General features: G+C 39.3%; 2 protein-coding genes across 3 annotated transcripts; one reads left to right on the top strand and one right to left on the bottom strand.

Moving 5' to 3' along the window:
* The first annotated feature begins 1,077 nt into the window (after positions 1–1,077).
* LOC124184255 (transmembrane protein 41B) lies at positions 1,078–4,016 on the top strand. The gene is made up of 5 exons (XM_046573778.1): positions 1,078–1,586; positions 1,967–2,093; positions 2,161–2,289; positions 2,479–2,677; positions 2,797–4,016. The coding sequence occupies exons 1-5, from the start codon at positions 1,403–1,405 to the stop codon at positions 3,103–3,105; spliced, it is 948 nt and encodes a 315-aa protein (XP_046429734.1). The 5' UTR covers positions 1,078–1,402; the 3' UTR covers positions 3,106–4,016.
* On the bottom strand, positions 4,001–6,103 carry LOC124184251. 2 transcript variants are annotated; one of them, XR_006871146.1, is made up of 5 exons: positions 5,244–6,103; positions 4,891–5,152; positions 4,594–4,821; positions 4,384–4,513; positions 4,001–4,279 (listed from the first exon to the last, which is right to left on the bottom strand). XR_006871146.1 is itself a non-coding variant. In XM_046573769.1 (5 exons), the coding sequence occupies exons 1-5, from the start codon at positions 5,578–5,580 to the stop codon at positions 4,188–4,190; spliced, it is 1,029 nt and encodes a 342-aa protein (XP_046429725.1). In that variant the 5' UTR covers positions 5,581–6,100; the 3' UTR covers positions 4,001–4,187. The 2 variants fall into 2 exon arrangements, 1 of the variants encoding a protein (XP_046429725.1); XM_046573769.1 differs by having other exon boundaries at positions 4,614–4,821; positions 5,244–6,100.
* Positions 6,104–14,565: the final 8,462 nt, after the last annotated feature.

Genomic DNA, 14,565 nt, shown 5'->3' with positions numbered 1-14,565 from the left:
GCGCGCCACGCGGGCCGACGCGCGCGATGCTGGAAGAAAAGGAAGTACCGAAATAGACCAAATATTCTTCATAATTCCGATAAAAAAAACCCACCGAACGCCCGAAATATATCGCGGGCGGAAGCTGCTCCACTCCACTCCGCCGCTCCACTTCACTTCACTTCACTTCGCTTCGCTACACTCCGACAACGAATTTGTACCCATACTATAAACATGCAAGGCTTTTCCGCTTTCACGTACAACTCACGTTTGTGTATCCGTATCAACTTTGGATAATTTCCAATTTTTTTTTTTTATCTAGATAGTAAAAAGTCTCCTTACTGTTCGCTACAGCAAACGAAACATGCAATCAATGATTTTTCCACTTTTCTCCAGTCCAAATTTACCATATTAAACTTTTTATCCACTCGTTTGCAGGAATAACGAAGCGAGATTGTAAAAGGTTTTTATATATTCAGAATCAAGTATGCTGCGAGTAAACTTGCGAAGGTATCGATGAAGACTTGATCTTTCGCAAGGATTTTGAATTTCAACAATTTGCTTTCAATGGGAAATGGATCGTTGTTTTGTGAGATTCGTTGCGAAATCTTTAAAAATATTCATATGAATAGAATGTGTTAATCCGTTTCCCTTGATTAAATACATTATGTATAGTACTTCCAATTTTCCAACAGTGAAATATACAGATACACATACCTACAACACGATGATCTACAACGTTGATTGTAGTTGTTAAAAATCATAGAGTTACATTGTACATATCTATAAGATATAATAATCTATAAACAGGGGACAAAGTTGAACTGCCCCTTTAATTACAAGAGATGTCAATTTAATTACTCCTCGTTGCACAGCTGCGAGAAAACAATTGGACGTTACAGATAAAGAAGTTGAACTAAAGTAGTAGCGAGTTGAAAACGAGTGTTTCGAACGGCTTTCACCATATCCCTTCGTCAAGGTCTGAACGCATGTGTATACTGATTAGAATTAATCCAGACAATTACTCAAGTAATTGGTCAAGCCCTTATACGTCAATTCGCTGTAACCTTTAATCTGAAATTGTTATTCAGACACGGCGAATTGAACCGTATCATTCAAATAGGAAAGTCTTTCGTAATCAGTATGTATAAGCGCGTGTGCTTTTTTTGACCCAATATTATACATCTTATATCTACGATAACGATGTAATCTGAGGTCATGTGGGTATGTAAATAATTAAGCTGTGAATCAAATTCTCTCTTCCGAAAAAACCATTCGGTATCCGTTTATTTGACGCGACTTGCGTAATATCAGTTGATCAAAAGTTAACACTGATCTGTTATTTGCGGATTGCATTGTATCGCGGAGCTGTGAAAGTCAGATTGATTTTATAAAATTCGTAGACCTCACGTGCGGTTATTCAATGTCAACAATGGTTAGCCCGCGAAATGACGGTGGCTCCGTTGTCACGGTGCGGACGACGGGACTAACAACTTACATAGTCATCGAGATAGCAGAGGAATTCCTCGCAAGGAAGTTTGATTTTGAAAACTTCGTCTCGACGGACTTAAAACACACAATGAGTGCGAAAGTCAAAGCAAAGACAGGTGAGTTGCATACATTAATTGTCCCAGTATCCAGATTTTTAGGTTTTTCATTAACCGTTTCAAAAATTCTGATAATATTGTTCTAACCTAAAAGTACTTTTCACGCAACAGCTTAATGTAACTGTACAGAGTCTCGACGAGATCTCCAAATTATTTTTAAATTTGGAAAAATTTTGTAACGACCGGTTATACACTGCATATTTTACTTCTTTTCAAATACTTGTGACTCGAACGTGACTCTGGATAAACATAACCTAGATTCCATTCCGAAGCGTATTTGATAACGAAGGTATCTTTATGCCTTGGTGACTGCACAAAGGGGCTGCACGTATCAGGATGACTTTCAATAGTTGAACTTTTTCGGTTGTACTTTGTTTCAGTACCACCAAACGAATTATTAAACAGTGAGACATCGACACAACAGGCAATATTCACTGTTGGGTTAATCTTCTGTGCTTCATTGATAGCACTCTTCTACGTGTACGCCAGCTTTCCAGAGTTGGCAGAGTAAGTATAAATCAAGTCATTCGTAATTCTGTTTTGTCAAGACTTATGATAATTTTGATTATCTTAGGGATGAAAAAAAGGATATGAAACTTCCGTTTGACATCGAGGATGCCAAGAGCCTTGGTAAACTGTTGGACAGATACAAGGATCGATACTATTTCCAGGTTTTGGCGGGTCTTTTCATCACCTACATATTGTATCCTTATAATATATTTCCTATATTGAAATTGTTTCATACTTTCATTTTAACTTCTTCAAAAGATCATTCAAAGCTTGGGCTCATGTTGGTTACTATCAGTAGAATATCACCTACAATGCAGCTTTTCACCTCCACACAAATATCAATGTTTTCCTTACATTCTTTTTTTTTCACTTTTGCTGACAGCCTACAGACATTTGCTATTCCTGGATCAATATTTCTTTCAATTTTATCTGGATTCTTGTTTCCATTTCCATTGGCGCTGGTACTTGTATGCACCTGCAGTGCAATCGGTGCAACATTGTGCTACCTTCTTTCATCTATACTAGGAAGGAAATTATTGTACAAATACTTTCCTGATAAGGCAAATGAATGGGCTGTAACAGTGAGTATCAGCAATTATGATACCATTTTCATAGAGTTTGAGTTATTTTTTACTAATATATATAGGCGTTAGACCAACAACTTGGACTTAGTTTGAAACGAAATAACTCTCGATTCCAGGTCACCAAACACAAACACAATCTACTAAGCTACATGTTATTCCTTCGAATGACACCACTGCTACCAAATTGGTTTATAAACTTGGCAAGTCCAGTTATTGGAGTTCCAATGATACCATTTACGATAGGAACTTTTTTTGGCGTTGCTCCGCCATCGTTTGTTGCAATACAAGCAGGTCAGACTTTGCACAAGCTAACTTCATCAAGGGATGCCTTTTCCTGGACTAGTATCATAGTACTTTGTTTATTTGCTGTCTTGTCTTTGGTGCCAGTTGTACTGAAGCAAAGATTTAGACAAAAGTTTGACTGATTTAAATAATATAGTTATATGTGTTTTCAAGTACATTCCTTTCAATATACTGTACTGCGGTTTTTCTCAAGAAAATTTTTTCACCGCTGTTTGGATAAAGGTATAATTGTTGATCACCATCAGTAGTTTTTTTATAGACAATTTATAATTTACTGCCAAATTTTCAGTGCAAACCCTACTTGAACGTATGGATTAATGTTGTATTTGCTACTCTGAATCGTAAATTCTGTATATTGGATTAGTTTGTCTCCTATCAACTACATTTTCAAGCAAATGCCTGTTTGTTACCCATTTAAAGAATCTAGTTACCGTGTTGAACTGTACATCGTATTCGGTTATTATTTATCGAATATGCAGGTTCAATTTAGAAGAAATTATAAATTATTTATTATTTATATATATTTTTAAGTTAAAAGAATAGGTACAATAATTACTGACTGAGTCAGCAATACAACCTTCAATGGTGTGTCCTGTATGACGGAAATGACCGGAATCTTGGTAGTAAATTTTTACCAAATGTATGATAAAATTCGCAAATAATTACGTAGTATAATTAAATCAACGTCCTTATTTATTTTTACCAGATTCCATAGTCATTACCAATTTTGTTTAGAATGAATATCCCTTCATTATCGCCACGTGAATTCTTCTTTTTATTGTTAGTACATAGTTTGTGTTTGTCTTTTCCAAGAGATTGATCTTATCTTCAAGGTCATTTTTATCGTGGTAGAAGTTTCACAAGAGAAATTAGGTAACAGTAGTTGATTAACCGCTACGTTTTACCCTTCATTTATCTTGTTCTTGTTGTAAATACATACATCATGAGTATGATGAACGAGCGTGTATGTGGTGATAGGATAATGTATTGTTCGTATTTGTTAATAAAAATCACATGAAAAGTGTAAACCATATATTGACCAAATTTGCAATATACAACCATTCTTGCATAAAAATACATTCTTAGTATCTGAATAAATTTCACATCATTTTTCATCAGTACGTAACGAGTTTTCCTCGTCTTGTTAAAATTATTTTCAGCGTGAATATGAATTTTCATAATAAAAAAAAAAGAAAGGTAAAATTCAGCAAAATGACGTGAGATAGCTTATGGAAATCGAAGTAGAGTTTACTGCAGGGAGACTGACTGGGCGCCAGTACCACCAATTGTACCATACTGCAACAAAAATAATATAAATCAATGCTTTGTGATATATTTCCGCTAACTGGTAAACATTTCATTCATGTTCTAGTTCAGTATTGAATGAAAAATCATTTTACATGTTTGTCTAGCTGTTAATAATACTGTCGATGATCTGCATTCTTGCTGACATTCAGGACTTGGTACTAGCTTTATCAATCGTTCACCGCTCCCACATCTTAGTACCACGTTGCTGCACTCTGAATTGGGCTATAATAAAAGGTTAAACGTGCTGTGATTGGGTTTTTATGGCAAGCAAATATCGGTAAGCGATGGGTTAATTGAAATACCGTAAACTCAATGTAATTACTAAAATATAAGCCGGAGATTTTGGCTCGTCAATCATAACAAATTTCTCTGTACTCTGGCCCCACCAATCTGGCGTTATAGCTGGTTTGGGAAAGAGTTTTCTCAAAAGTCGTCCAGGCTTCATGCGGTTTATCCTCCAGATAATGTGAGTAGTTTTGAACGGTGTGGGATACAAATCCAGTCGGTTTGTTGCAACATCGTTAATGACTCTGTGAATGAAAGGCAATCAAGATAGTCAATAATTTTTTCATGCTGATTAAATATCTTTGTTCTTCTACCTGTAAGAATTGTTGTTAGAAGTAATTCTCCCTGAATCTTCGTCGAAGACTTTTTTGTACGCAGTATACATATCCACTAGGTCTATGAAAGTTACTTTTCTCATAGATTTGGATCTTGTGAATGGTAGCGCAACATTCAATGACCAAGAAATATTCCGACCACTCAAGTCTGGAATCGAATGAACTGAATTGCAAGGCTGACAATCCATATCAGCGACCTGAAAATATGGATTTTCCAGCAGGCACCATTCATCATACCATTCTAAAATAGCAGAAAAAGGAAACATTAGACAGTTGAAAGAGTGAGGAAAGAGACATAATAGAGAATATTAACTATAGTGTTTTACATTTACCAGTTATTGAGGGGTATATATCTAATATTGGGACAGCCAATTGGCGGAAAAACTTCATTCCCGGGTAAATAAAATTCTGTGAATTTCTCATCAGCAGGTTCATCGTAGGGGGATGATTGTAGGATATGATGCCACATAATACGGAGAGAAGCGTAATAAGTAATGTATATTTGAAAACAGCACTTGACGAGGTGGAGCGTTTTTCATTACCACTTATCTTTAATAGTTGAAAACATTCTTCAAAAACTTTGTTTACTTCCGATTCGGGAATATTTTTTTCGAATGCGTAACGCTTTATTTCGCAAACGTGACGCTCGTAATCATTTAGATTCACCATGGCTACTTATATTTGAAACAATTTGACAGCAGGCGAGTTACAAACATTATATGAAATTCTTTCGTTCCGAGAGGAGATTCACTGCACTAACTTCGCAAACTAAACGGCATGAATGACTACGCTACTATCGTATGATACGGAAAGTTAACCAAATTTACCAAGTGATGGCTCTGATGACTACTAATCCTAACCTAATCAATAATGAGGCCACAAAACAATGATGGAAACTGTTTGACTACCGGAGTATGGAAGTTTCGACCGTATGCCGACTGTACAACTGCTTTTGTACCCATCAATGATACTCTTAGTAAAAATACTGGTCAATACGGATTTTGGCCGTGATTTAATTGAATTATAGATTTTTTGTATCTTACATTCATATTGTAATATATCATTATACGACACAGTATATATTTGATACTATTATTGACGGTTATCACGTGAAAGTAGTATAACTACTATCACTAAAAAACTAACAATTGCTATGTGATGCGATCTATGTACCCTTACATTTGTATAAATTTTACACAAGTAATTTTGATCGAGATGAAATGGATGCTCCGTATATAAGAGAGTATTTAACGAAGTGTAGTGATTTAAAGACCTAATAAGGTGATAGGGAGAGAAAGAACGGAGCTTCTTGAAACTCTAAGTGTATATTAACACACATTTGAAAGGTACGGGCAAAATTTTTGATAATCCAACTGTCGCAGAACGGCAGCGTTATTACTTGACCCTTTAACTAAAGAATATATCTTTATTCAACGGCTGACTATCGAAGGGGCTAGCCGCTTGAGTCTGGAATCGGCAGGAAGGATAAAGTGCGTATATCTTGTACGAAATGTGAAAAGTAAAATCATTACACATCATATCATATCATCAGACATCATACATCATACATCACATCATACATCATCATACATAGTATTAAAGTTCGAAACCAAAGTTTGGATGTTCGGATGTTCAGAAAGTGACGTCACTAAAAATTTTTTTTCTCTTGACGTCATCAATCTATATAGACGAAAATCAGCTAGCCGAATTCCTCAGTCTGGAAACAACCGCGCAGTAGAGCGGACGGATGAGAGTCGCGCTCCGCAAATTTCGAGTAACGGGTTCTCAACCTCTTGGAGCCTGCGCTCCGGGTCTGCTTCTTGGTGCAACTCGATTTCAGGGACAAGCGCTCCGTAGTTTCTGCGCTCCGGGTCCACTACCTGGTGAAACTTAAATTCCAGGACAAGCGCTTCGTTGTTCCTGCGCTCCAGGTCCACTACCAGCGGGAACTCGACTTTGGGGACAAGCTCTTCACAGTATCTGCTCTCTAGATTCACTACCTGGTGAAGCTTGACTTCCAGGACAAGCGCTCCGTGGTTCCTGTTTCATGTTTACAGTTAATTATTTCAATTCATTTTTCGCGCAAGCACAAATTCAGTAACTATAAATGCGCTAATGAAATTTAGTATACATATTATCAATTAATTAATTAATCAATTATATTGATCCTCACATAATATTTTTGATGTGTTCTGATACTTGAAAATATTTATTACTATTCCAGGTATAATCCGAGGTGGTTAGCGGTGGTTGTTGGAGGTAGTTGGCGGTGGTTGGAAGTGGTCGGAGGTGCACGAGGAGGAGGACGAGGAAGACGAGGAGAACACGGTGGGCGCGAAGGACAAGGATTTGTGCTCGGTCAGTAAAACATTTTTATAATATTTGATAGCAATTGTAACTATATTTCATCTGAAATATTACAAACTTGTCACGTTTACAATAAATTATTTCAATTCATTTTTCGCGCAAGCACATGTTCAGTGGCTTCAAATGCGCTAATAAAATTGATTATATTATCAATTAATTAATTAATTATATGAATCCTTACGTAATGTTTTTGATGTGTTCTTATACTGAAAATATTTATTGCTATTCCAGGTACAACCCGAGGTGGTTATCGGTGGTTGTTCGAGGTGGTTGGTGATTGTTGGAGGTGGTCGGAGGTGGACGAGGAGGAGGACGAACTGAACTGAGTCTCAAAGCCCTGCTGACATAAAAGCAGCCATTCGATAGAAATTATAGTTTATAGTTTACACAGCCCATTGCATGATATTTCATTATAAATACATATGTTTCAATGTATTTAGGAATAATTTATCAAATATACAAAGGTCATGTGCAAATAATAAATGAATTGATTCGACCGCAGTTTGATGTATTCATTGGAGCTTTAACAATATTTTTAAGCTTTGTTACTTCTTTTATTTTATTATGGATAATCAAAAACATTTCCGACTATTCGTGCTGTGGAAGCATGGGGATTAAGCCAAATGCAGCAAAAGATTAGAAACAGTGTATGTAGAGTACGGGTATTTTTCTAATAATGCAAATAGAATAGAATACCACGCCTTGCGAATTAGCTTTCCAGACAGAGATAAATGATGAATTTTAAGGGCTGCATTATCGTTGTCGAATACTCTATGCCTCATGGGAAAAGAAAATCTGTAACGATAAAATTATGCACCGGATCATCGTCGACTTTAACTTTTGAAATGTCCTACCATTTTCGAGCACCTCCTACCTCCCCCTGCCACCTCCCACCATCAATGGCCACTTTCGACCATCCCCTATCACCTTCTGCCAGCGCCGACCACCTCCTACCATTACCGAACACCTCCAACCATCCTATTTACCTATATTACTAGATTAGCTATGATATGAAAAGAGAAGAATTATTCATTTCGAAATGGGATTCTATTCGACGCGCGCTCGATGTATTCCATAACATTAGTATTCATAATTATTCCAACAACTTTTTATTTGCTCTCTCGATCTTGAATTTTCATAGGCATAGAATCGAAACGTTGTTTTAGCTGGTCGCAAGTGAAGTATCTGCGTTGGGTAGAGGAGCAGAATTGTTTTTCGAAAAGTATTCGGATGGAAAAAAATTCAGAGTAACTGCAATACATCACGGATGCGCTAATTTTGAACGAGATGAAATGGATGCTTCGTATATGAGACGGTATTTAACGCTGCGTAGTGGTTTAAAGACCTAGAAAGGTGATAGGGAGAGAAAGAACAACGCTTTTTAACACTTCGAGTGTATTTCAACACACATTTGGAAGATACGAGCGAAATTTTTCATCATCCAACTGTCGCAGAACGGCAGCGTTATTAGCCGACCCGTTCACTGAAGAATATATCTTCAGTCAACAGCTGACCATCGAAGGGCTTGGCCGCTTGAGTCTGGAATCGGCAGGAGAGATAAAGTGTGTATTTCTTGTATGAAATGTGAAAGCTAAAATCATTATACATCATATCATATCATCATACCTCATACATCATACATCATACATCGTATATCATACATCGTACATCATACATCGTACATCATACATCATCATACATAGTATCAAAGTTCGAAACCATAGTTCGGATGTCGGACGTTCAGAAAGTGACGTCACCAATTCAAAATCAGCTAGCCGAATTCCTCAGTCGGGAAACAACCGCGCAGTAGAGCGGACGGGTGAGAGTCGCGCTCCGCAAATTTCGAGTCTCGGGTTCTCAACCTCCCGGATCCCGCGCTTCGGGTCCGCTACGTATTTCGAGTACCGGGTTCTCAACCTCCCGGATCTCGCGCTTCGGGTCCGCTACGCGGTGAAACTCGACTTCCAGGATAAGCGCTCCGTGGTTCCTGGTTCACGTTTACAATAAATTATTTCAATTCGTTTTTCGCGCAACCCCAAATTCGGTACCTGTCAGTCCGCTAATAAAATTTCTCGACTTCCAGAATAAGCGCTCCGTGGTTCCTGGTTCATGTTTATAATAAATTATTTCAATTCGTTTTTCGCGCAACCCCAAATTCGGTACCTGTCAGTCCGCTAATAAAATTTCTCGACTTCCAGGATAAGCGCTCCGTGGTTCCTGGTTCACGTTTACAATAAATTATTTCAATTCGTTTTTCGCGCAACCCCAAATTCGGTACCTGTCAGTCCGCTAATAAAATTTCTCGACTTCCAGGATGAGCGCTCCGTGGTTCCTGGTTCACGTTTACAATAAATTATTTCAATTCGTTTTTCGCGCAACCCCAAATTCGGTACCTGTCAGTCCGCTAATAAAATTTCTCGACTTCCAGGATAAGCGCTCCGTGGTTCCTGGTTCACGTTTACAATAAATTATTTCAATTCGTTTTTCGCGCAACCCCAAATTCGGTACCTGTCAGTCCGCTAATAAAATTTATCGACTTCCAGAATAAGCGCTCCGTGGTTCCTGGTTCACGTTTACAATAAATTATTTCAATTCGTTTTTCGCGCAACCCCAAATTCGGTACCTGTCAGTCCGCTAATAAAATTTATCGACTTCCAGAATAAGCGCTCCGTGGTTCCTGGTTCACGTTTACAATAAATTATTTCAATTCGTTTTTCGCGCAACCCCAAATTCGGTACCTGTCAGTCCGCTAATAAAATTTCTCGACTTCCAGAATAAGCGCTCCGTGGTTCCTGGTTCACGTTTACAATAAATTATTTCAATTCGTTTTTCGCGCAACCCCAAATTCGGTACCTGTCAGTCCGCTAATAAAATTTCTCGACTTCCAGGATAAGCGCTCCGTGGTTCCTGGTTCACGTTTACAATAAATTATTTCAATTCGTTTTTCGCGCAAGCCCAAATTCGGTACCTGTCAGTCCGCTAATAAAATTTCTCGACTTCCAGAATAAGCGCTCCGTGGTTCCTGGTTCACGTTTACAATAAATTATTTCAATTCGTTTTTCGCGCAACCCCAAATTCGGTACCTGTCAGTCCGCTAATAAAATTTCTCGACTTCCAGGATAAGCGCTCCGTGGTTCCTGGTTCACGTTTACAATAAATTATTTCAATTCGTTTTTCGCGCAACCCCAAATTCGGTACCTGTCAGTCCGCTAATAAAATTTCTCGACTTCCAGGATAAGCGCTCCGTGGTTCCTGGTTCACGTTTACAATAAATTATTTCAATTCGTTTTTCGCGCAACCCCAAATTCGGTACCTGTCAGTCCGCTAATAAAATTTCTCGACTTCCAGGATAAGCGCTCCGTGGTTCCTGGTTCACGTTTACAATAAATTATTTCAATTCGTTTTTCGCGCAACCCCAAATTCGGTACCTGTCAGTCCGCTAATAAAATTTATCGACTTCCAGAATAAGCGCTCCGTGGTTCCTGGTTCACGTTTACAATAAATTATTTCAATTCGTTTTTCGCGCAACCCCAAATTCGGTACCTGTCAGTCCGCTAATAAAATTTATCGACTTCCAGAATAAGCGCTCCGTGGTTCCTGGTTCACGTTTACAATAAATTATTTCAATTCGTTTTTCGCGCAACCCCAAATTCGGTACCTGTCAGTCCGCTAATAAAATTTCTCGACTTCCAGAATAAGCGCTCCGTGGTTCCTGGTTCACGTTTACAATAAATTATTTCAATTCGTTTTTCGCGCAACCCCAAATTCGGTACCTGTCAGTCCGCTAATAAAATTTCTCGACTTCCAGGATAAGCGCTCCGTGGTTCCTGGTTCACGTTTACAATAAATTATTTCAATTCGTTTTTCGCGCAACCCCAAATTCGGTACCTGTCAGTCCGCTAATAAAATTTATCGACTTCCAGAATAAGCGCTCCGTGGTTCCTGGTTCACGTTTACAATAAATTATTTCAATTCGTTTTTCGCGCAACCCCAAATTCGGTACCTGTCAGTCCGCTAATAAAATTTATCGACTTCCAGAATAAGCGCTCCGTGGTTCCTGGTTCACGTTTACAATAAATTATTTCAATTCGTTTTTCGCGCAACCCCAAATTCGGTACCTGTCAGTCCGCTAATAAAATTTCTCGACTTCCAGAATAAGCGCTCCGTGGTTCCTGGTTCACGTTTACAATAAATTATTTCAATTCGTTTTTCGCGCAACCCCAAATTCGGTACCTGTCAGTCCGCTAATAAAATTTCTATAACTTTATAATCTTCTCATAATCTTTCTGGTAGATTATATCGATGAAAAAATTATATCAAACCTTACACATTATTTTTGATTTGTTCTTATACTGAAAATATTTATTACTATTCAAGGTATAACCTGAGGTGGTTGAAGATGGTCGGAGGTGGACGAGGAGGAGGACGAGGAGGACGAGGATTTGTGCTGGGTGAGTAAAACACTTTTATAATATTTGATGGCAATTGTAATTATATTTCATCTGAAATATTACAAACTTGTCACTTTTACAATAAATTATTTCAATTCATTTTTCGTGCAAGCACATATTCAGTAGCTATGAATAATCTTATACAATTTATTATATTATTAATTAATTAATTATTATTCTTATAATATTTGATGGCAATTGTAATTATATTTCATCTGAAATATTACAAACTTGTCACTTTAACAATAAATTATTTCAATTCATTTTTCGTGCAAGCACATATTCAGTAGCTATGAATAATCTCATACAATTTATTACATTATTAATTAATTGATTAATTACAATAATCCTTACACAATATTTTTGATGTGTTCCTATACTAAAAATATTCATTACTATTCCAGGTATTACCCGAGCTGGTCGGAGGTGGACGAGGAGGAGGACCAAGTGGACGAGGAGGAGGCGGGGTGGGTCGTGAGAGAGGACCACTCCTCTCCTCAGAGGAGAGGACCTCTCCTCTCCTCAGAGGAGAGGAGGGGGAGGGGTGGGTCGTGGGAGAGGACCTCTCCTCTCCTCAGAGGAGAGGAGGGGGAGGGGCAGGGAAGGGGGAGAGGTGGGTGGGGAGGGGGAAGGGAAGGGAAGGGAAGGGAAGGGGAAGGGGAAGGGAAGGGGAAGGGAAGGGGAGGGGGAGGGAAGGGGGAGGGGAAGGGAAGGGAAGGGGGAGGGCCTGGGAAGGGGGGGCGGGCGGGGGGGGGGGGGGGGGGGGGGGGGGGGGGGGGGGGGGGGGAGGGAGGGCGGGAGGGAGGGAGGGAGAGAGTGGAGGACGGATGTCGATGCGAGCCCGTCAGAGTTAGCCCGTCAGAGTTAATAGAGCAGTACCGCCCCCCCTACTCGCCCGCCCTCCCGCCCTCCCGCCCTCCCGCCCTCCCTCCCCCCCCCCCCCCCCCCCCCCCCGCCCGCCCCCCCTTCCCAGGCCCTCCCCCTTCCCTTCCCTTCCCCTCCCCCTTCCCTCCCCCTCCCCTTCCCTTCCCCTTCCCTTCCCCTTCCCCTTCCCTTCCCTTCCCTTCCCTTCCCCCTCCCCACCCACCTCTCCCCCTTCCCTGCCCCTCCCCCTCCTCTCCTCTGAGGAGAGGAGAGGTCCTCTCCCACGACCCACCCCTCCCCCTCCTCTCCTCTGAGGAGAGGAGAGGTCCTCTCCTCTGAGGAGAGGAGTGGTCCTCTCTCACGACCCACCCCGCCTCCTCCTCGTCCACTTGGTCCTCCTCCTCGTCCACCTCCGACCAGCTCGGGTAATACCTGGAATAGTAATGAATATTTTTAGTATAGGAACACATCAAAAATATTGTGTAAGGATTATTGTAATTAATCAATTAATTAATAATGTAATAAATTGTATGAGATTATTCATAGCTACTGAATATGTGCTTGCACGAAAAATGAATTGAAATAATTTATTGTTAAAGTGACAAGTTTGTAATATTTCAGATGAAATATAATTACAATTGCCATCAAATATTATAAGAATAATAATTAATTAATTAATAATATAATAAATTGTATAAGATTATTCATAGCTACTGAATATGTGCTTGCACGAAAAATGAATTGAAATAATTTATTGTAAAAGTGACAAGTTTGTAATATTTCAGATGAAATATAATTACAATTGCCATCAAATATTATAAAAGTGTTTTACTCACCCAGCACAAATCCTCGTCCTCCTCGTCCTCCTCCTCGTCCACCTCCGACCATCTTCAACCACCTCAGGTTATACCTTGAATAGTAATAAATATTTTCAGTATAAGAACAAATCAAAAATAATGTGTAAGGTTTGATATAATTTTTTCATCGATATAATCTACCAGAAAGATTATGAGAAGATTATAAAGTTATAGAAATTTTATTAGCGGACTGACAGCTACCGAATTTGGGGTTGCGCGAAAAATGAATTGAAATAATTTATTATAAATATGAACCAGGAACCACGGAGCGCTTATTCTGGAAGTCGAGAAATTTTATTAGCGGACTGACAGGTATCGAATTTGGGGTTGCGCGAAAAACGAATTGAAATAATTTATTGTAAACGTGAACCAGGAACCACGGAGCGCTTATTCTGGAAGTCGAGAAATTTTATTAGCGGACTGACAGGTACCGAATTTGGGGTTGCGCGAAAAACGAATTGAAATAATTTATTGTAAACGTGAACCAGGAACCACGGAGCGCTTATCCTGGAAGTCGAGAAATTTTATTAGCGGACTGACAGGTACCGAATTTGGGGTTGCGCGAAAAACGAATTGAAATAATTTATTGTAAACGTGAACCAGGAACCACGGAGCGCTTATCCTGGAAGTCGAGAAATTTTATTAGCGGACTGACAGGTACCGAATTTGGGGTTGCGCGAAAAACGAATTGAAATAATTTATTGTAAACGTGAACCAGGAACCACGGAGCGCTTATCCTGGAAGTCGAGAAATTTTATTAGCGGACTGACAGGTACCGAATTTGGGGTTGCGCGAAAAACGAATTGAAATAATTTATTGTAAACGTGAACCAGGAACCACGGAGCGCTTATCCTGGAAGTCGAGAAATTTTATTAGCGGACTGACAGGTACCGAATTTGGGGTTGCGCGAAAAACGAATTGAAATAATTTATTGTAAACGTGAACCAGGAACCACGGAGCGCTTATTCTGGAAGTCGAGAAATTTTATTAGCGGACTGACAGGTACCGAATTTGGGCTTGCGCGAAAAACGAATTGAAATAATTTATTGTAAACGTGAACCAGGAACCACGGAGCGCTTATCCTGGAAGTCGAGAAATTTTATTAGCGGACTGAC

This window comes from Neodiprion fabricii, chromosome 6 (assembly GCF_021155785.1).
Source record: "Neodiprion fabricii isolate iyNeoFabr1 chromosome 6, iyNeoFabr1.1, whole genome shotgun sequence".
NCBI lineage: Eukaryota > Metazoa > Arthropoda > Insecta > Hymenoptera > Diprionidae > Neodiprion > Neodiprion fabricii.
Note: the sequence above shows the minus strand (reverse complement) of the source record. Positions and strands in the feature narration are given on the sequence as shown.